The sequence below is a fragment of the Rhinolophus sinicus genome, linkage group LG04 (genome assembly GCF_036562045.2).
Source record: "Rhinolophus sinicus isolate RSC01 linkage group LG04, ASM3656204v1, whole genome shotgun sequence".
In the NCBI taxonomy this organism is placed as follows: Eukaryota; Metazoa; Chordata; class Mammalia; order Chiroptera; family Rhinolophidae; genus Rhinolophus; species Rhinolophus sinicus.
Genome location: NC_133754.1, coordinates 47,107,333 through 47,128,824, shown reverse-complemented (window position 1 = coordinate 47,128,824; position 21,492 = coordinate 47,107,333). Strand labels below are relative to the sequence as shown.

At 38.5% G+C, this 21,492-nt stretch overlaps 2 protein-coding genes across 6 annotated transcripts; both read left to right on the top strand.

Annotated features, from left to right (window-relative positions):
* Positions 1–11: 11 nt before the first annotated feature.
* POGLUT2 (protein O-glucosyltransferase 2) lies at positions 12–17,691 on the top strand. Of its 4 annotated transcripts, none has more exons than XM_074329512.1 (10): positions 12–675; positions 1,914–2,119; positions 3,477–3,682; positions 3,869–3,946; positions 6,288–6,460; positions 6,582–6,819; positions 8,603–8,812; positions 9,505–9,594; positions 10,745–10,852; positions 17,616–17,691. In XM_074329512.1, exons 1-10 carry the CDS (start codon positions 494–496, stop codon positions 17,670–17,672), a joined length of 1,548 nt encoding a protein of 515 aa, XP_074185613.1. In that variant the 5' UTR covers positions 12–493; the 3' UTR covers positions 17,673–17,691. The 4 variants fall into 4 exon arrangements, with proteins under 4 accessions (XP_074185613.1, XP_019586601.2, XP_019586600.2 ...); XM_019731042.2 differs by lacking the exon at positions 17,616–17,691 and adding an exon at positions 12,501–12,737; XM_019731041.2 differs by lacking the exon at positions 17,616–17,691 and adding an exon at positions 11,283–12,737.
* On the top strand, positions 14,313–21,111 carry TEX30 (testis expressed 30). 2 transcript variants are annotated; one of them, XM_019731049.2, is made up of 6 exons: positions 14,313–14,374; positions 17,616–17,689; positions 18,186–18,416; positions 19,169–19,220; positions 19,732–19,937; positions 20,634–21,111. In XM_019731049.2, exons 2-6 carry the CDS (start codon positions 17,675–17,677, stop codon positions 20,805–20,807), a joined length of 678 nt encoding a protein of 225 aa, XP_019586608.1. In that variant the 5' UTR covers positions 14,313–14,374; positions 17,616–17,674; the 3' UTR covers positions 20,808–21,111. The 2 variants fall into 2 exon arrangements, with proteins under 2 accessions (XP_019586608.1, XP_019586613.1); XM_019731054.2 differs by lacking the exon at positions 19,732–19,937.
* Positions 21,112–21,492: the final 381 nt, after the last annotated feature.

Here is a 21,492-nt window from a genome sequence, read left to right as displayed (position 1 = left end):
AGAGATGCCAAAACCTGGCAGGATTTCCGCTAGTCCTGCCGCAAACTACATGTCCCAGGAAGCTTTGGCTCTGGGACGCATGTCCACTCCAGCATCCACTTGCAGAGAGCCTTACTCAGCCCGGTCCGACGCCCAAGGCCAATCGCCTTGCCTCGCACCTTGAGCTGGAACCGGAGACGGTTTCGCCCCCAATGATGCTCCAGTTGCAAGAGCAACCCAAATTTATCATTGTCCGGAGAAAGAGGAGCAGCGTGATTCTTGTCCATTTCGGCAGAACGACTGGTTTCCTTCAGCTATACAAACCAGCGCTCGGGTTGTGATTTTTCTGGGGCAAGTGGAGACCAGCACGCCTGCCCAGCACAGTAAGCAACACCTCTTGGAACCGTGTTTGCTGCTGCAATCGGCCAACGTGCCCCTGCCCAAACCGCGGCTCGTTTCATCCACCTCTCACACTTAATTTATACGTGGATCATTTGGATAGTCCGTCTTGTAAATGTTTAGCATTTTGCTGCTTTACTGCTTCTTTCTGGGGCCAGTTCCAGCACTTGCCAAGACCGGCGAAAAGAGGCAACTGAGCCCGGAGAAGAGCGAAATATGGGGACCTGGGCTAAAAGCAGCTGTTGTCCTTCCCGCGCGCTATTTCTATATTCAGGCGGTGGATACGTCAGGAGACAAGTAAGTCAAGAAACAGCTCTTTAACTATATTGGGATGCAGTTAAACTTACTGGTTTCTTCCTTCAAGTTTTATCCACCCAAGAACTCGTTTCTCCACAGCAGTTTAAATTCCACATATTTTGGTGCTATCCACATCTGGTTGTAATAGTCTTTGCCCGTCCCAACCAACCAATCTGTCTCTGTAGCTTTAGAAATAATTGCGAATTAGCTCTTCTAGCTAATTTGATAGGGATCCTCCCATAACTAGAAAAACAAAGCCCCAGTATTTGCTGGAAGTACCACTTCAAACTGCTTTTGCATAAGCTGCTATAAAGAATTTAAATCCAGTTGTTAGAAACTTGGTTTCATCTTGTTCTGGTGCTGCACTGTTTCCAGGTAGACATCTGCAGGTAAGCGTGTGTGCTTTGAAACTAGAAAATAAAAGTCAAGCACTATTTGAAACTAGAATTTAGAGGGAAAGTATCAAAGTATGAAGCTCCTATGTGTTTGCAACGAATGTGTGTATTTCTTCCCACTCAGTTCAACAATTGAAATTATATGCAAAACTTATTTCTAGAACTCACATACTTCTGAAACGATTGTCTTATTTATTGATAGATGCTGACCATGTATGTTTTGTGGGGGAAAAAATCTTGGGAATAAATTTTCCAAAATGAAGAAAAGGGAGGTTATAAATAGTACAATTGGGGAAACGAAATACCACCTTAACAATCTTAATAGCAAGCATACTCACTCAAAAAAACTTTTATATAGTGTCATTTGAATGATACACTACGTACTGGCTTTTGCCCATGGCTGGGCAAGATTGATACTACTGATTTTTTAAAAGAATCATTGAGAGATTTTTCAAAAGATCGTTAAAGGCACCATTTGATCACAGATTTCTAGATGTGATGGGCATGGAATAAGTAGTAGGTTGACAAGAATATTTTTATATTCTTATTTATGGAATGCATAAATATGTTCAATATTTACATAAATCAGTAGTCTGAATCTATTCTCTTGCAATTTTCTAATGAAACTGTTTTATGTTATCTTGGCCATTGTCATCATCTTTTTAAAAATCTCTGACCCATCGTATACTGGTACTAAAAGCATAAGAGAGAAGAAGCAAGTATATGTTGGGGCAGGGGAAGGGGGCACATGGAGAATAGTAAAGATCACAGACTGGAGAGCATAATCTTTGTGCATTTGTTCCTTCAAATAATCTTTATATATGATTGTTCTTCCCATCACAGGTTCACATCTTCTCCAGGTGAAAAGGTGTTCCAGATTAAAATCTCAGCACCAGATGAGCAGTTCACTAGAGTTGGAGTCCAGGTTTTGGACCGAAAGGATGGGTCCTTTATAGTAAGATACAGAATGTATGCAAGCTACAAAAATCTGAAAGTAGAAGTTAAATTCCAAGGTCAACATGTGGCCAAATCTCCATATATTTTAAAAGGTAATTTAGAACATATTTTAAAACAACTCTTTGAATACAATGATACATGTTATTCAATCGATAAAAACAAATTAGCATGATATTTTTTCACTGAAAGAAAATAAAAGAGATATTTCCTACCCAAAAGATAAATTGAGAGTCCTAGAGAGAAATGCAAGATTTGAATGGAAATTATAATTTGCTAAAGAGGAAGAAACATATTAATAGAGAATTTGCTCTCTTAAGACACAACATTAGCAATATTAATCAAGCTATATATGGTCATAGATGACACTTTCTTAATTGGAGGTATATGACTTAACTGATAAGTGTTATTGAAATTCATCACTTCAGGAAGAGAGAGGGCTTAATGCTGAGGGAGGAAGTTGACTATTGTTTTTTGGTCTTCGTTCCAATAGTATTTTTCCAGGGAAATTCTCTGGTGTTTGCTTATATAGGATGAGAGAGGCTTTGTTACCTAGAGCCATATCCATCCCTTTCAGTGGAGATAGTACCCTAAAACAGTGGTAAAGCAGTATATTATACAGAGACACAAATCTTCCTTTTTCCCCACCTCCAAGAAAGGCAAACGTTTTAACAAGTGTCTAGGTGCTTTTCCCACATTCCACCAGGACCACATGATACAATATAACCTGAGAAACCTTATAAAAATATTCCATTGTCTACTATTGCATGAGTGAGGTAGGAATCTGAGAATTATAGAAAGGAATGACAGTAAAATCTCAATTCAGATTCTGCGATACTTTGTTAGTATTATTTCTGTACACATATAATTAATTCATTATAATATTAATGAACTGTTTTGAAGATTACCTTTTTAAAATAATTCTTTTAAAAAATAACACATAGCAGGGGTCCTTTGTTTACTTGTATTGTTATTGATGATGATTTACTCATTGAGGGAAATACCTTAGACCCTTTAAGAACCTGTTTGTATAATAGACCATTGAAATAATAATCTCATATCACTTTTGTCTTTCGGTAAAAGGAGTATACTCCTCTGATATCCTTTTACCAATGTTTGGTTATTCTTAAGTACAAAAAACATAAAGAATCATGCAGTATAATAGCCACAGTGAGCAATACATAGTACCCACTGGCTTTCTTCTGAACTCCTGCAAAGCATGCCTGACTCTGAAAAAAGACTCTACTGTGAAGAACTATCAGAACAAAATACTGACTTACTAAGTCATACCCCAATGTAATAAAAAAATGTTTCTTTTAAAATATTTTTATATCAAAATGCCCTTCCTGTTACCTAGGCAAAATTTATGAAGCCATATTATGGATATTTGTTACATGTTTCAAATGCTGAGTGAAATTGCTACTGTGTAATTTGTTACTTGTGTGTAATTAGGACCAGTTTACCATGAGAATTGTGACTGTCCTTTGGAAGATAGTGCAGCCTGGCTACAGGAGATGAACTGCCCAGAAACCATTGCTCAGATTCAGAGAGACCTGGCACATTTTCCTACCATTAATCCAGAAAAGATTGCAACAGAAATCCCAAAGAGATTTGGACAACGGCAGAGTTTGTGTCACTATACCTTGAAGGATAACAAGGTACAATTCATAATTGAGATTTACTTGTTTGTATTAGTGATTTTTGTTTTGTTTTGATCATTTGGCTACAACTAGCAACATAACCTTTATTAAAAATCATGGTGAGTATCATTATGATAAGCTTGACTTCAGAGAAGCCTGCCAGTACTTTTAGACTCATGTAATAAACATTCAATTCTCTTTTAGGTTTATATCAAGACTCATGGTGAACATGTAGGTTTCAGAATTTTCATGGATGCCATACTACTTTCTTTGACTAGAAAAGTAAGTATTTTTTTCTCTTATGTATTGTAGACAATTTAAGCCCTGGTTTTACAAAATAGTTTTTTCAAAATAAAAATAACATTATCAGGGGTGTTCTATTCTGAAGCTTTATTAAAATACTATTCTGGACTTTTATGTTATGTGGGATACCTATATTAATTAACTAGAGCTGCTATAACAAAGTACTACAAACTGGGTGGCTTAAAACCGCAGAAATTTATTCTCTCACAGTTCTGGAGACTAGAAGTCCCACATCAAGGTGTCAGCAGGGCTGTGCTCCCTCGGAAACCTGGAGGGGAGAAGCCGTCCTTGGCGTTTCCTGACTTCTGGTGGTGGTCAGCAATCCTTGGTATTCCCTGGCTTGCAGCTGTATCAGTCTCTTGTCTCCGTCGTCACATGGTGCTATCCCTGTGTGTCTTTATGTCTTCACCTCTTCTAACAAGGACACAAGTCATATTGGATTAAGGACCCACCCTACTCCAGTATGATCCCCTCTTAACTAATTATCTTTTCAACAACCCTATTTCCAAATAAGGTCATTCTGAGATACTGGGGTTTAGGACTTCAGCTTATCTTTTTGAAGGACACACTCAACCCATAACAATACCTTAGAGAAGAAAATGCCTTATAATAATATTATTTTGGTACTACAGGTACTTTGAGCCCAAAGAAGAGTTGTCATGTTCTGAATCCTGTTCCTTGGTATAATGTGCTTTAACAGGATTCTAGTGGAGTTCTTGACAGCGATAGTAAAATGGCTGATACGAAAAACTATACCATCATTTTTACTAATTGCTCATTAGCTATTTATTGAATAACCTGTGTGCATAGCTTGGCTAACTTACTCGTGGAAAATCATGGTACCTTTCTTAAGATTGCAAAGCATTTATAGTGAGTATTTCCAAACATGGGTAGTTATATAGCATTAGTATTCTGCCTCTTTAAGCTAAGACACCAGAACTCAAGCAAGTTTTTCTTGCTCAGCTGTGTCAGACCATGGGAAAATAAAAGTATTCTTCAGGACTCCAGTTTCTCAGGATGCTTCTCAAACTAACCAGTGCCATTCTTGCCTAAAAAAATATATCTCTTATTTTACAAATACCCCACCCATTTTCCCAGGCCTACATATAACATGTTCTTTCAACCTGTGTGTGCCAGTGGAGGCAGTCTAGCTTGGAAGTTACTAGTGTTGGCTATAGTGTTGGGCTTCCTAAATTCAAATCCTAATCCCATCACATACCTGGGGAGTATTTTTTAAATAGAAGCATCTGGCTTATTCACCAGGAACTAGAGTTAAGAGTTCCAAGTACTATGTGTTGTAGTTATTTTCTAATAGTCTCTTTCTGTCCTTGATCATCTTAGACTCTCTTGGCAATAGGACAGAGATTACCTTTGTCATTTCATCCCTAATGAAGCAAGTCAATTGGCCCATTTGGGCACCCTAGAAAGGAAATCTAGTATGCTTACACATATGACAATATTCTGAAAAGTTACCGCCCACTGTTCAAATCAAGGTAATTATCATTACCTGAAGCTTGGCCTTTCCTTTGGTACAATTTCTAATTTTTATTGTGTTTCTTTGCTCACTGGGTGGTCAGGTTGTACTGCAAGACAGAATATGACATGAGTGTGGCCAAGGTTACAAGGCCAGTAAGTGCCACACAGGAAAGAGACCAGTACATGGTTTCAGATTTCTGAGAACAGACAACAGGCCCACCACGCTCACGTGGTCCAGCATTTATTTAGAGCAGAGGAATGTGCATAAGACTCAGCCCCTTTCAATGTGTCCCTCTCCCAGGGCCAGCCAGTCCACTCTACAGCCAATCACACGTCCCACTTTCTGCTGCAGTGGAAGCTCCCTGGGGTGTGAGACACAGCAAGCTGAGGGCATGCCTGAGGGCCACTGACGCCTGTGTTTAACCAGAACAGAAAAAGTATATTCCCTCACTAGGAGATAAACCCAGCCAGTGAAGGAGGGCTCTTTATCTCTTGGTAAGGAAATGTACCAGTCCCTGGACTATTCTTCTTTTAAAGATCTTATTGGGGAAGGGGAACAATGTGTCAAGTCATTGTCTTTCAATCTTAGTTGTGGAGGGCGCAGCTCAGCTCCAAGTACCGTTGATGTTTTCAATCTAGTTGGGGGCGGTCCCATGCGTGAATTGAACCAGCAACCTTGTTAGAGCACACATTCTAACCAACTGAGCCATCCGGCCACCCCTAGGCTATTCTTATTTGGCCATGAAATACTGCCTGTAGGAGATTGCCTTTTCCAACACATTTATCAATAGAAGGCATTATCCAGTGCAAAATATGAATACTCTCTTTATTTTCATTTTTCTAGGTGAAGATGCCAGATGTGGAATTTTTTGTTAATTTGGGAGATTGGCCTTTGGAAAAAAAGAAATCCAGTTCACACATCCATCCAATCTTTTCCTGGTGTGGCTCCACGGATTCCAAGGATATCGTGATGCCTACCTACGACCTTACTGACTCTGTTCTAGAAACCATGGGCCGGTGAGAGATGGGTCAAAGATAACCCACAGCCTTGGTTTTCTTTCTGTGGTGAGTTCTTTCCCAACAACCTTTGCAATGTGATGGTTTGGGAGGAAAATCTGTTGCACTTTCTGTCTTCCAGAGTAAGTCTGGATATGATGTCTGTGCAAGCTAACACGGGTCCTCCGTGGGAAAGCAAAAACTCGACAGCTGTCTGGAGAGGGCGAGACAGCCGCAAAGAGAGACTCGAGCTGGTTAAACTCAGCAGAAAACACCCAGAACTCATAGATGCTGCCTTTACCAACTTTTTCTTCTTTAAACATGATGAAAGCCTGTATGGTCCCATTGTGAAACACATTTCATTTTTTGATTTCTTCAAGGTATGACATCATCCATGGCCAATCCTTTTTCATTTTTCCAAATACAGTTGACCCTTGAACAACATGGGTTTGAACTGCATGGGTCCACTTAAGGGCAGATTTTTTTCGGTATAGAGTCAGCCTTCTATTTATATATCCCCAGGTTTTACATCCATGGATTCAACCAACTACAGATCAAAAACAGTACAAGGGTATATTCATCCGAGGTTTGGAATCCACAGATGTGGAGGGCTGACCATGTGCATTGATCTGTGCCATTTTAAATAAGGAACTTGATCATCTGCAGATTTTGGAATCTGCGGGGATCCTGGAACCAATACCCTTTGGATACCGAGGGACATCTGTTTTGGGGGAGTCAAAAGTTATATGCAGGCTTCTGACTGCACCGGGGAAGTGGGAAGAGTCAGTGCCCCTAACCCCATGTTTTTAAAGGGTCGGCTGTATCTCATTTGGGAGAGGAAAATAGAGGCCTGTAAATTACAGGGGGTAGGAGAGGTGAGCACAAAACCTAGTGACTGCCAAGACATGGGGCCCCCAGGATTGGTTTGGCAACCTGGGTCTGTACTCAGTACCCAACCCCTGGCATTAAATATACATCATGGACCTTGGAGCCCGCAGAGAGCTATAATTTTTTCCCCAGTTGACCCTCAAGCACATTTCAGCTCCAAAGCATTGTTTTATTGATAAATACATGTAAGTGATTTTACTAGTACTTCTCCCCAGAGCCATACCATGACAATAGACAACGGGAAATATAAACCAGGTGTCTCTTATCAGGCCTTCTGGTGGGGATATAAAGTGAAATCCATACAAACGGTCTGCTTGGGAATTCTGGGGATTAGGGAGCGCTTTCTATATCTAGAATGTGGATTGCTCACGTTTCCCGGGGAGTGATCCTTTTCCTAAGAATTCCACTTTTCATGCAGTAGGACACTGACCTGTTCTCTATACCACAGAGTAGTTTTTGAAGTCCCATGTGGTGGGGAGAAAGGTGAGCAAGAGGTAGTCACCTGTCCTATAGGTGGGAAGGCAAGTGATTAGCGAGCTCTGTCTATGCTCTATATGGCTAAGTTGTTTTGTTTTGGTGGGGTTTTTTTGATGGGTACCTGTACATGGCAACAGGTACCCCTAAGGAATTCCAGAGTTCAATCGTCAGTGTTTCCATATGCATATCGCTAAGATTTTTTTTTAAAGAAATGGTTAAAACCAAGGAGAGCTGATGCCAACCATCCCTCCTCAGAGGGTGTTCAGTCATGCCTTTGCTTTATTCCTCCCTGTTGAATTTGCTACAACTAAAGACTACTGATTACCACAGTGATATATTTTTATTCATAGATGTATTTGTCTCAAACATTGTTAATTTCCTTAAGACTTGAGCGTGGCCATCTGATGTTTACATATATGGTTAACATGGCATAGAATGTGCCATCATCAGGTGTTCACATGTGGCCAGTAAAGTAGTAGAGGGATTACAAAGTCACCAGAAATCTATCTCTCCTTAGGTTGTAGCCTGAGGACAACAGTTTTATTATTTTACTGGCTGCTTCAACATCAAACTTGTAGCCCCTTTGTGAAAGTGAGGAGAGCATCAAAGTAAGCCTTTTCCTCTAGGCCAGCATGGTACATAACAGCACTTCCTCAATGGTGAACATGGAGAGCAAAAGCTGGCTAGTTTGTATCTGAGGACAGTGAGGCTGTTTTTGTGGAAAGGGGAGGAGAAATAAAGAGAATAGAAAAGCAGGAAATTTAATGGCGATGCTTACACCTCACTGCTGTCTCCCAGCATAAGTATCAGATAAACGTTGACGGCACCGTCGCGGCCTATCGCCTGCCGTACCTGCTTGTCGGTGACAGTGTCGTGCTGAAGCAGGATTCCATCTACTACGAGCACTTTTATAATGAGCTGCAGCCCTGGAAACACTACATTCCCGTTAGAAGCAACCTGAGCGATCTCCTAGAAAAACTTAAATGGGCGAAAGATCACGATGAAGAGGTAAGGTCAGTCTCCTGTACCCCAGTATCATGGGCTCATGTTAAATGTCTTGTGCCTGGAAAGCATTCAGGATGCTCAGAAAGCCTTCCGATGGAGACCCGTACCTGCCAATGGGAAGCCACCTCCCCATGCATAGCACAGTTGCCTTCAGGATGAACGCAGGCATTGCGACTTGGATTAACTGTCCAGTCTGTTCATGAAACAAAAAAACTAAACCTTGGCCTTGACTATGCTCTCTCTTTCAGTCAGGTAGATCTGAGCCTCAAGCACTCCCTCACTGCTACTAGGAACATGAAAATTAAAATAGCCAGCCTGGAAGGAGGAGGTCCTGTGGATTAAAATGAGAGATTACATGACATAAACTTTGAACTAATTGCTGAAAATATTTAAGGCAATGCATTAAGCTTCATCCTGCTTTTACTTTACAAGGCCATTGTTACTTCATTTAATGTGTACCTTTTCTCCAAAAGAGGCTTAATTCTAGACAGTCTAATATGACTTCTCAAACTTTCAAGTCCTGAAAACCTCCCTTTAATTCAAACAAACATACCCTGTTAAATGTCCCACAAAAAACTACCCCAAATATGTTTTTCCAACTATTGTCCCTCTAACAGGTACTCTGAAGATCCGTTTTCCTATGTCTGCATGTAAAAAAATATGTTTCATTAAATGATTTTTTGTTGTTCCCTTAGGCAAAGAAGATAGCAAAAACAGGACAAGAATTTGCAAGAAATAATCTCATGGGCGATGACATATTCTGTTACTATTTTAAACTTTTCCAGGTCAGTATTTTCTAAGAAAATAGACATACAACTTGTAATTGGTTATGTTAGTAGCAAATAATATTTCACTTAACAATTTTTAAAAGTATAATAATATAAGGAGATAAATGTACACCGCTGTAGGCAAAAATCAAGAACAAATGTTTAATAATAATAAAAATAGTAGAAAACCAAAGATTAGCTAATGGACAATGCTGTAATGTTAAGGGAAAAGTATTAATGTTAGAACTATGTGGTGAGTAGTTAAGAAATTGGCATCTGATTTTGCAAAGTTACTATACGTATATTTTCTCTTAGTACAATATTGCTGCTGCCTTAGTATTTCTTTGTCTACATTGTGTAAGGTATGTTTATAACTATTGTGCTGATCCATGACTTATCTTGGAAATTGTTTTCATGGACCTAAACACTTAGGGATTGAAATCCCTAAATGTAATAATAAACAAGTAATTTGCTAGTAATAGTACTAGATCTAAATTAAACTTTTTTAAATCTCAGAATTGCAGATATTGAGCACCATATGTTAAGCTCTGCCACAAAAAGATGTTGGGTTTTGTCCTGGTCTGCACTGGCCCCTTCCCCTTTATAACCTTTCCTAGGGAGTGGTGAAGGGATAGAGAGAGTGAAGTGTGTAAACTGGAGGAGTAGGAAGGATTCTCTATCTAAATTCCAAAAGATCTGCATGGTAATGTTCATTCATTCAACTCACACATACCAGAGCATACACACCTAGCCCAGAGCCTGGCACAAAAGGGAACACATAATGAAAGAAGATGGTTACTGGCACTGTGCAAGCCATGGTGGATAAGGCAGAAATCGTTTCTGTCCTCACATTCTCAGTCTAGGGAAGATCATGTAATTATTTTCACTGCAAGGCAAAAGGGAATTAAAACTAAATAAACATAAGTCATGTAAATGAAGGATGGATAAGCAGAGATCCCTTAGAAATAGGTGATCAGGGTCCAAAGAACAGCTGCCTCTCAGAAGCTCTGTTGTTGGGTGTTTAAGGGGAACATGGAGGACTTTGCATGTCATATCTTAATACATGTGAGTTAAATGGACCATATTCTAGCAAATTCTAACATGTCTAATTTAGTAATTGTACTTTAAGCATTATATAAGGAATGTTTTCGTATTGTTGCCTATGTAGGAATATGCCAATTTACAAGAGAGTGAGCCCCAAATCCGAGAGGGCATGAAGAGGGTAGAACCACAGACGGAGGATGACCTCTTTCCTTGCACGTGCCTTAGGAAAAAGGTAACCACAACTGGCCAGTGTCAGAGTAAGAACTAACTTTGATCCACGTTTTCATTCATTCCTTTAGTTATTCAGTCAGGGAAAAACTAGTTGAGTTTCTCCTGGAGCCTTCAGAACAGGAGATAATAAGGCAAAAAAAGGACGCTAAGATTCAGTTAAGTGAGAAGAGTTTCTGGCAAAGTAGAGGAAAGCCTTTTTAATGTGAGATTCAGTCACATGGCATTTAAATAGCTATTTAATGTTTAAAAAATATTTTCACATGCATCATCTAATATAATAGCCTCATCTCCCTGTGAGAAAGGTTTGGCAAAGTTTATCATTCCAATTCAGAGATGAAAAAATATGTAACCATTATTGTTCATGTTAACAGATTATTCATTGAAAAGTAATCTCTGTTGATAGCACTCTGTACTGATTTTGTTTGTAAAAGGCAGATTCACATATGGACTTGGCAAGCTAAAAAGGAACTTAGAGGTCATCCAGTAAGTGCCTCAGTTAACAAAACTGAGCCCAAAGGAGAACTTAGTTCAGAATCATCTATCTGGATTATAGCAAAGCAAGAACCAAAAACCAATCTCTCCTCTTCAAATTGTGTGTATAGTTGTGTATGAAGACAGTGCAGCAGGGGACGATTGTTTTCATTATAGTTGTTTTCTGTTTGTAGGAACGTATATTGTATAAAATTGTGATTTTATATATATTTTGATTATATATATAATGTGCTGGCTTGACATTTTTTAAGCAGCATCATGTCTCTGAATGGATAAACTCAAAATTGTAGTATTATAACCAAAAATGAGAAGGCAGATTTTGCAATTATTATGTCTGCCTCTCAAGGGGGTTTAAAAGGAATAAGGTAACCATAGGCCCAGTGGTATGATGGAACCGGCTCATACAAGCTCACTGATTGTTAAATATTTTAAAATTTTGCATAGTTGTTAAATTTTGGTAGCTTGGAATCTGCCTGATGGGAGTATTTATACCATGACAACAGCACATGCTACAAATTAGAGTTTTGGTTTTGTTTTCGCTTTGTTTTGTTTTGTGAACTCATTTGCTACTAACTAGCCCTCAAAAGTGGAATATATCAACCTGAACCCCTGTCAGTGCTGCAGTGCCATAAAATAGTTAAAGCCAGTGACGAAACAAATGGCCAGAACTGAAAGGTACCCTCTCATAAAGTTCATGATTTGATATCAGAATGCTTCTGTGGGCTCCAAATGAAACTGGGCAGCTTCCTTTCTCCACTCCTCTTTTTATTTTTTATCTTTGTCGAAGTGATTTCAAGGAATGCCAAATGATTCCACTGATTTGTAGAAATTAGGAGCTAGAATGACAGCTTTGTTTATTTCTTCCTCATTGTCTACCGTAGCCCCTCACTCATAGCATTCATAGCACAAGGCCCTTTACAGAAACACAATCCCTTAGATGTTCGGGTTCCACATCAGTAGCCCTATAAAACACAATGTAACTCTACCCTTAGGTGATTCCAAAAATAATCCTGGATCCTACAAGTCTCTAGCAGTAACTTGCCTTTTTTTTTTCCTTCTTTCATCTTTAGGGGAAAACAATTAATAGATTAATGTAAGTCTTCCTGACTCATAGATGACTTCTTCATGGCTCTAAATATTTTGCTTCTTAATTGCAGACCAAAGATGAACTCTGATATGCAAAATACCTTCCCTTCAAATAATGGTGCTCTGAAGACTCTTCTTAACTGAAAAAAAGAATGTGTTGTTTTTTTTTAAATATTCCATGAACAATATAAAATCTGCTATCTGATTGTCTGGGTTATGAAGATATGTTTCTTATTATGCAGTATTCCCATGACTGTCATGTAAAGCACATGTTTAGAATTTTATAATAAAACCGTTTTTATTTTAAAGGCCTGTGTTATGCTAGTTATTAGCTGTGTTTGGACCATGGAGCAATAAAAAGAGAGGGAGTCTGGGGGAGCATTTGAGATCTAGCTCCCTTTCATATGTCATCAGTTTGGCTCATATAAGCAGTCCTTTTTCTGGTCCTTTACATTCCATCTTCCAGTTAAATAGTCTGTTAGAAATGTTTTTAATTGTGGATTTTATCTTATATAGAGAAATATATAAATATGTATCTGCAGTTTAAAAATAATTATAAGAAAACTCCCATGTAACTACTAACAAAGATTCTTTGCTTGACAAACTTTAGTCAGACTCCTGAACCTTCTAGGCCCTTCAGTGCACTTACAAAATCCAGTTACAGCAAGAAGCCTGTTAAGTCCTTTGAACAGGAATCCCCCATCCTCCAGTGCAGCTGACTGTAAATTTACTGAAAATCGGATTGTACTCTTACAGTGGATTTTATGGCATGTAAATAAGGTTGTTTTTAAAAACATAGCTAGAAAATTAAGAGACAAAAAATGTTCAGATTTGTAATTCAAACTATTGAGATAAATAGCAAGTGGTTTTCTGGATTGTGTTTCCTTTCATGTGCTGTGACAGAAAAATGGGCAGTTACCAACTGCTTTGGGCTTGGGGAAGATTCATTCATTCAAGAAATATTGACTTGTCAGGCATTAGTCCATGCACAGGAGATGCAAGGTAAACAACAAAATCCCTGCCTTCATGGGGAGTTTACAGTCCCGTGAGGAGACAAAGACACTTCATATTATATTAGGTGGTTAGGGTAGAAGGATAGGAAGTGTAGTAAGGTAATTAGGAAGGCCTCACTGAGAAAATGACATGTGAGTGAAGACATGTAGGGCTAGCCACTGGGATCTCTCCAAGAAGAGGGAACAGCCAGGACAAAAACCCTGTAGTGGGGCCATGTCTGGTGGGTTTGGGTGTGAGATTAGAAGTGAGGTCTGGGTGCCTAGAGCTGAAGGAGCCAAGGCGAATAATAGGAAATAGAAAGATAAGAGGTAAGGGGACCGACTATATAAAACCTTGGTAAGGCCTTTGGCCTTTAATTATGGGCGAAATTTTGAGCCAAAGAGTTTATATTTCAACAGGGTCCAACTGCCCACTGTATTGGGGGAGGGAACAAGGGACCATCTAGCAGACTATTTCAGTAATCCAGGCAAAGATGATGGGGCTCTGACCGGCCTGGAATGAGAAGTGGTTGAATTCTATATGTATTTGCAAATAGAACCAATGGGAACGATTCATTGTGAGGTGTGATAAAGAGAATAATCAGCGTTGATCACACGTTTTTTGACCTGTGCAACTGTGAGAATGGAGTGGCCGCGATGAGGAAGGGCCTAGAGTGGAACAAGTTGGCAGCGAGGCAGCAACCGGAGTTTTCTCGTCTGCCATCCATGTTTGCTAACCGACCCGGCCTTGTCACGGCGGACGGTAGCAGGAAAACTCCCGCCCCCAGCGTGCCCCGCGCGCCGGCCAGCACGCTCGGGGGTGGGGCCTGCGCGCGCATGCGGGGTAGCGGAACGCTCTGGCTGTACGGCAAGGCGGTCACTTCGAGCGTGATAGTTTGCTCTCTGAAGGGAGTGAGGGCGGTTAGGTGCTTCTGGCCACTTTCCCTTCCCCGGTAAGTGCGGCGGCGGCGGTTGGCGCTACCAGGCGGGGAGTGGTCTCCCAAGCTCCTGCTAGTGTGCCTGCTGGCCCCGCCTGAGGTAATTCGGGCTCCCGGCCGGCCGTCGCCTCTTGGGCAGTTGGTCGGCTTCCTGAGGTGTTCGGTGTAAGTTCAGTGCTCACGGGCACCCGCCGCTGGGGCTTCGTCCACCTGGGTAATTAGGAGGCCAGACTGTGGGGATGGTGAGGGTAACGAAAGCTGAGTAGGTCCAGCCTGGGTCCCAAGAGCCTGTCACAGGCGGTGGCTCGAAACAGCCTCCGAGCTTTGAGCGGTCGCCCGGGGTCCTCAGAACGGCCGCCGCACAGCCCCGGCGCACGCGCATCGTTTGAGTGAATAAGCGGTTTCTCAGGTGCTTTTGAATCCCGAACTTCTGAGAGACCCCGCTTCGCAATTTTACTCCAGGGTTTGGTGTTGCTGACCCGGGCCAGAGTATCCACCGCCCTGAAAGACTGAACTCCTGACGTTTTTGTTTGCCCCGTGATTTCCCGCATGCTGCTGTCGAAGTAATAGATAATTCACGAACGTTTTTCTAATTGAAAGTTACAGTGATTGTGGCAGTTTGATCCTTCAGCATCTGATGTGATCGCTTATGGCATTCGGAGTATTAGTAGTCATAACAATCACTCTCGAATGCTGACGTGGGGACACTACTACAGTATAGAGATTATCACCTGATCATCGGCGTTTCTGAGTTGGTGGTGTTTTCTCCATTTGCAGATGAAGATATTGAGGCTGAGCCAGGTTTTAAACCCTGCTCTGTAGGAATCCAAAGCCAGATATTATAACCCCGACTCCTAGAGCAGGTTGCGGTAGGCTTATATGTAGGAACGACTTGAGTGTTTCCCAAGTAGTCCGGAACTTGTACACCAGATGTGAAGCACAGACTGTTCATCGTGAAGTCTGGAAAGGAGAAGAGTTTTCCTGAAAACAAACAAAAACCCATATAATTGAGGAATTTTAGAGCATTCTGGGTTAAGGATAGTGAATTGAATACGTGTGTCTAATTTTACTCCCTCCTGAAATCGCACTAAAATTATACCAAAGGGATTTTTTAAAAGATATAAACCCACAGGAATGGAGAGAATTGGAAGGAAACAATAGCAATAAAATATTGGGCACTTGAAAGCAAATGTCTTTAGCAAATCTTAGCTTAATTCTGAGCCAGCAGCAGGGAATACTGTGCAACAATTCTATGTAAACCACCGAATCTTCAAAATGCACAGGAAGCAGCAGCACTGGACACTTGGGAACTGGCAATGAAGGTAATGGTGCTAAGGATGGATGTGGAGGGCTTCAATAAAGATGACTTAGGTGAAATCTATTTGAGGAATGAATAATTAGACAGCTAGATCTCCTTCCCTATTTCACACTGGTAGGTGACTGCCTTTCTCCCAGTAGAAGACTAGAGGCTGTTTTTCTCTTGAGAACTTAAAAAAAGAATCTTTGAAACGGGGGACCCCAGTTACAGTTAATTATAGGGCTACATTTATGAAAATGGACACTGAAGCTGAAGTCCCTCATCCTCCTCCCACTCAAATCCCAGAACTTTTGCAGCCAGACTAATACCCTTCAGACTCTAATAAGAGAATTCTACACACACGTACACATAGAAGGAAACATACACAGTAAGCTGATCACAGTGGTAGCTTATAGGAAGGGAAAGGAACTTGGTGGCTGGGGGAAAAGAATCTGAAGATACTTATCTATTTACAATTTGTTCTTTTAAAATGTACCATGTGCATATATTGCTCATTGAAAAATGAAATGTATTCCTTAAAAAATTTATCACAAGTGAATATGAGTATCCTTTGGCACAGCAATTCCTTTCCTAGGAATTTATCTTATATATATGTCTATACACATTTGAAAATGATGTAAGTACAAAGCCACTCGTTGGAAAACTGTTTTAGAAAAGATTGGAAACAGTCTCTGTGTTCATTAATAGATGGTGAAATAAACTATGTTCAATCCTTCCTTGGAATAGTCTGCAGCCATAAAAAAAAAATCTCATTGTATAAAGAAAAGAGCAATCACCAAGATATATGTTAAGTGGGGGGAAAGGGTCAGAAAAAATATCACCAGTTTATAAAAAAAAGTGTGTGTGTGTGTGTGTGTGTGTGTGTGTACATACACATATATATTATAAAATATCTGGAAAGATATGCAAGAAGCAGGTAATGTGCCTTTGGACAAGAGATCTGGGTGGCAAGGCAAAAATGGAATAAGGGAGACTTTTCACTGTATATTTTTGGTACCTTTTGAACTTTGAATTGTGTTATCTATTCAATGAATGAATAGAATGTTAATGGGAAAAATAGATGAATGATGGAGATCCTGATGTTGACAATATCCTGAACAATAAAAGATTTCTTACAGTATTAAGGAATGCTGTATAACGAAATCTCAGTGACTTACATTTCATGCTCTTGATTCTTCAGGTCAACATTTCATGGTTCTTCAATTGTTTAGATTTTGACTGGACTCCATACTTTAGTGTTGTGTTCATATCTGCTCTATGTGTCTTAATACTGGGGCCCAGGCTGAAAAAACAAAAATATCTGCAGCATGCTTTTCTCATGGCTGAGGGTGAGAGTTCAAGAGGGCCTCTGTAAATTTGCCATGCCTCTCTGTTCATAAGTGGCACACTGAAACTTTTATGTATATTCCATTAGTTAAAGCAAGTCCCATAGCCATATCCAAAGTTAATAGGGTGGGGATGTATACTCCTCCTACTAGGAGGCTCTGCAGAGTCACATGACAAAGGGTGTGAATGTATACTCCTATTGCATGGTTGAAAGAGTTGAAAACAATAATGAAGGAAATGGGTTAATAAAAAGATGCTGTGAAATTAAGTGAAGTGTAGTTGGATGAGAATAAAGTTGCGTAGAAAAAAATTATGTATGTATGTGCCAACATACAACATCCTACTTAGATAAGAATTTTCTTAAGGTTTCCATATTAAGGTATCACATTGACTTTATATTATGTGACATCTGCCAGCCCCACATCTCACTCTATAACCAATTTTCAGTGCCCATAGGAACCTTGAAAATAATTGATTAAATAATGCACATGTAAAGATATTAGTTTAGAGTAGTAGTTCTGAATGTGTTTATTTAAGCTACTGAATATGTTCATAGTTCTTGTATCATATCCATGTCTGCCAACCCATCTTTCACAACAGTCTTCTTTTCAGGGAGATGTCCTTTGCTTCTCAGATGTAATGCACTTTAAGTTTGTTATTCAACAGTGAAAATGAGTCATACAGAGGTAATACATATTTTCGTATGTTCTGCATCTTCAGAGTTTTTTGTTTTTTTGTGGGTTTTTTTTTTTTTTTTGTAGGTATATGACTCCAGAGTAATTTTCTTATTTTCAACTTGTACTATGAGAGACAAGTATAGCATTAGTGGTTAAGAGTAAGACTGAAGCAAATTGCCCAAGTTTGAATCCTAGCTAGTGGCTATATAACTTTGGACATGTTACTTAACCTACTGTGCCACAGTTTTCTCATCTATAAAATGGAGATAATAGTATTTGCTTCATAGAATTATTAGGAAGGTTAATTGAGTTAATACATATAAAGAACGTATAATAGTACCTAACACATAAGTACTTCTTAAATATTATCCATTATTAATGTCACTGCTTTTTATTTGGAGGCCATGACTTGATTCATGGGCCTTGCAGAACAGACATATAGCTATTCAGTTGTCTGAATAGGCAAGGAAGTAATTTTTGATCCCTTTATTCTCTTGAATTCCAGGTTAAATTAAAAATACCTTTTGGAAATAAGTTACTAGATGCTGTTTGTTTGGTACCTAACAAGAACTTAAAATATGGAGTAATTCTTACACATGGAGCATCAGGAGATATGAATCTTCCTCATTTGATGTCACTGGCATCCCATCTTGCATCTCATGGGTTTTTTTGCCTGAGATTTACCTGTAAAGGCCTTAATATTGTACATAGAATTAAGGCATATAAATCAGTTTTGGTAAGAAAATTTCTTTATATTTACTTATAATAGAATTCTGTTTTAAAATTCATAATAAATTTAAGACAAATGTTAGAAGTCATTTAATTTAAAAATCTTTTAATGAGTATTCTTAGAAATTCAGCAGTACATGATGTTTCCATGGAGATGAATGCTCCCAGCATAAATGTTCCTCCATGATACTGCCAAGGAAGCCATGTATGACATAATTTTCTTATTGGAATTATATTACTTTAGAATACAGTTCTGGATATTTTGCTTAGTATGAATATACAAATATAGCTTGGATTTCTATATATGTTATTTAGAAACTAAAATCCATGGATAAAGCAAATCTGAAATTTCTTTAAATTCAAATTACTTCAAGCTTGCTAAGTTTTTCAGAGCTCTAAATTAGATGTGAGTAGTAGTAGTATCAAGTTTTGTATTACTTGGAATCTTTTATTGGCCCTTTTTATTTTTGTAGTGTAATTTGTTCTTTAAAAATATTTTAGTATTTGAATTTTTTAGACAGGTGAATTGATTTTTTGCTCACATATTTGTCTGTATTACCCAACATATGATTTGATAGTGAAGTCATGACCAGAAAAGCAAAGGACTGGTTAGCTCTTTCAAGAAGAATCCCTTAAGATTTTGTGGTTGTCTTTGCAAAGATTTTCCTACATTTCAGTAATGATGAGAAATATATGTTGATTTTCCAGTGGAGTATTTTATAGGAGAAGAATTGATAAATTTTTGGTTGACTTTTCTAGAGTTACCTAAAGACCTCAGGAGAATACAAACTTGCCGGTGTTTTCCTTGGAGGTAAGGTGCAATACTTGTGAAGACTTGTTTTTAAATCTGCTACTAGTAGTATAGGAACAGGTAATTGAAAATTAAAATTTATTGATGACAAGAAGCTAATTGAAGGATTTTTTTTGTTTTATTAAGTCATTTCCTTGTATAACATCAAGGTACTTTACATATTTAAAGCAAATTTAAATGTCATATGTATTGTAACCCAAAGACTTCTTTTATTTATATCCCTGGTTCACCCTTTCTTAATCCCTTCACAAGGATTGTCCTCATGATCCTTCAGAAAAATAATTCCGTTTGGAAAAAAAAAATTGACTTAGGTTTCTTTTGTATTACTTCACAAGACTGTAGGTGTCCATTATGGCTATTGCAACTTGTTAATTGCCACCTTGTGGAGTAAACTAACTTGTCGATACACAAATATGATGAACAGTAAATGAAATCTAATTTGCCACATTATCACTGTTACTTTATGTGAATGTTTATACTTCAAACTGAACTTAATTTTAATTGGTTTTAGGTCGTTCAATGGGCTCAAGAGCAGCTGCTTCTGTAATGTGTCATATTGAGCCAGATGATGCTGATGATTTTGTTCAAGGTCTCATTTGTATTTCTTATCCACTGCACCATCCAAAGCAGCAGCATAAACTTAGAGATGAAGATCTCTTTCGTATAAAATACCCTGTACTATTTGTGTCAGGCTCAGCAGATGAAATGTGTGAAAAGGTGAATCACAACTTGATTATTTATGTGAATGAGAGAGAATGAATAAAAGACAGGGAAAAAGAATATCTTGGGAACCTGTAGCATTCAGTCTTTAAAAAGATGCTGATTTGACTAATGCTAGTTTTGTGTCTTAGCTACCCTATTGCTTTGGAAAAACCTAAAAATATAAGCATAATGACAAAATTCATCTCTCTGGAAAGAGAGCAGGTAAATAGATTTTCTCTTATTAGGAAATGAAGGATTAATCTGAATCTTGTGATCTGGGGATTACCAGACTGTACATTAGATTTAGCATTTCAATATTCAAGCAGATCTTTTAATTTTTTTATAAAATTGACTCTTGAAAAAACATTAGTGACTTGTACCTATTAGTAAATATTAGTGTATTTCCCAGAGCATGTAATTTCCTTGGGAAAAATAGTTTTAGAAGAATTTTTTTTCTCCAGTTTACTTAATTTTTATCATCAACAATGAATATTTGTTCTGTAGTATGGCTGTGTCTGAGAGATGTGGACTGCCTGCCTCTTCTGTGGACATTTCCTTGCACGTTCCATTGCCTCAAAAGTTGTTTGTAGAATAGGTATTTAATGAATATTTAGTGAATGGATGTTAGTATAGGTGGGACTGGGGAGAGAGGATGTTTATTGGACATTAGTAAAGCATTAGTCTGGTATCCTTTTTTTTTTCCTTCTTTAGAACTTGTTGGAGAAAGTGGCACAGAAAATGCAAGCTCCTAATAAAATCCACTGGATTGACAAGGCAAATCATTCCATGGCAGTGAAAGGACGGTCAACAAATGATGTTTTCAAAGAAATAAATACACAGATTTTGTATTGGATCCAGGAAATCACTGAAATGAACAAGAAATAATTGTCTTTAGTTAAAAGCCATGTTATTTTGAATACAAATATAGTTAATTTGATAAAGAACAGCATAAATCTCAGCATTATGAGATATATTTCTGACTAATTTAATGTTCTTTAGTGTTCCCTGATTTTTAATACGTGTTTTAATTGTGAAATGGATGTCTTTTACAACATGTCTTTTGAAAGCATAAAGCATAGTTCTATAAAGATGATGCACGAATATTGAAGATGGTCTAAATATAATTTATTTTCATTAATATAGTTAAGTTTTGAAAAAAAATAAACTTTGGAATTTTGTTACAGTGGAACTTTTGTCTTATTGCGGTGCAACTGAGAAAGTACTCTAGTTTTCCAGGAGTCATCTTTAATAGAGGAAAATAACACTTGTTTTACCATAGTAAATTTAGTCACTAATTCAGGCCCTCATCAGTTCTCATCTGTATAATTGCAGTAGCCTAATTGATTTTCCTTTTTACTGTCTTCTTGCTTCAATAAACCAATTGATACCTCCAACTCTAAAACTATTGATGGATCTCCAAAGGTGACTATTAAGATAAAAGCCCTTTGTTCAAGGTTCTCCACAATAGGCCTTGTCAACGTTTTAGCCTCATTTCCCCTATGCTCTGAATCAGTATACAATACTCCAGCTACCATGGACTACGCAGAGTTATGGAACAAGTCTGTCTCCT

What these genes read in the sequence shown, in the direction of transcription:
- TEX30 (XM_019731049.2), top strand. An exon ending in AGGCATATAAATCAGTTTTG is followed by an intron (nt 18,417 to 19,168) that starts GTAAGAAAATTT and finishes TGACTTTTCTAG; the next exon opens with AGTTACCTAAAGACCTCAGG. An exon ending in CAGATGAAATGTGTGAAAAG is followed by an intron (nt 19,938 to 20,633) that starts GTGAATCACAAC and finishes TTCCTTCTTTAG; the next exon opens with AACTTGTTGGAGAAAGTGGC.
- POGLUT2 (XM_074329512.1), top strand. Translation starts at nt 494, where the DNA reads ATGTTTAGCATTTTGCTGCTTTACTGCTTCTTTCTGGGGCCAGTTCCA. An exon ending in CATTTTTTGATTTCTTCAAG is followed by an intron (nt 6,820 to 8,602) that starts GTATGACATCAT and finishes GCTGTCTCCCAG; the next exon opens with CATAAGTATCAGATAAACGT. An exon ending in GCACGTGCCTTAGGAAAAAG is followed by an intron (nt 10,853 to 17,615) that starts GTAACCACAACT and finishes TCTTCTTTTCAG; the next exon opens with GGAGATGTCCTTTGCTTCTC.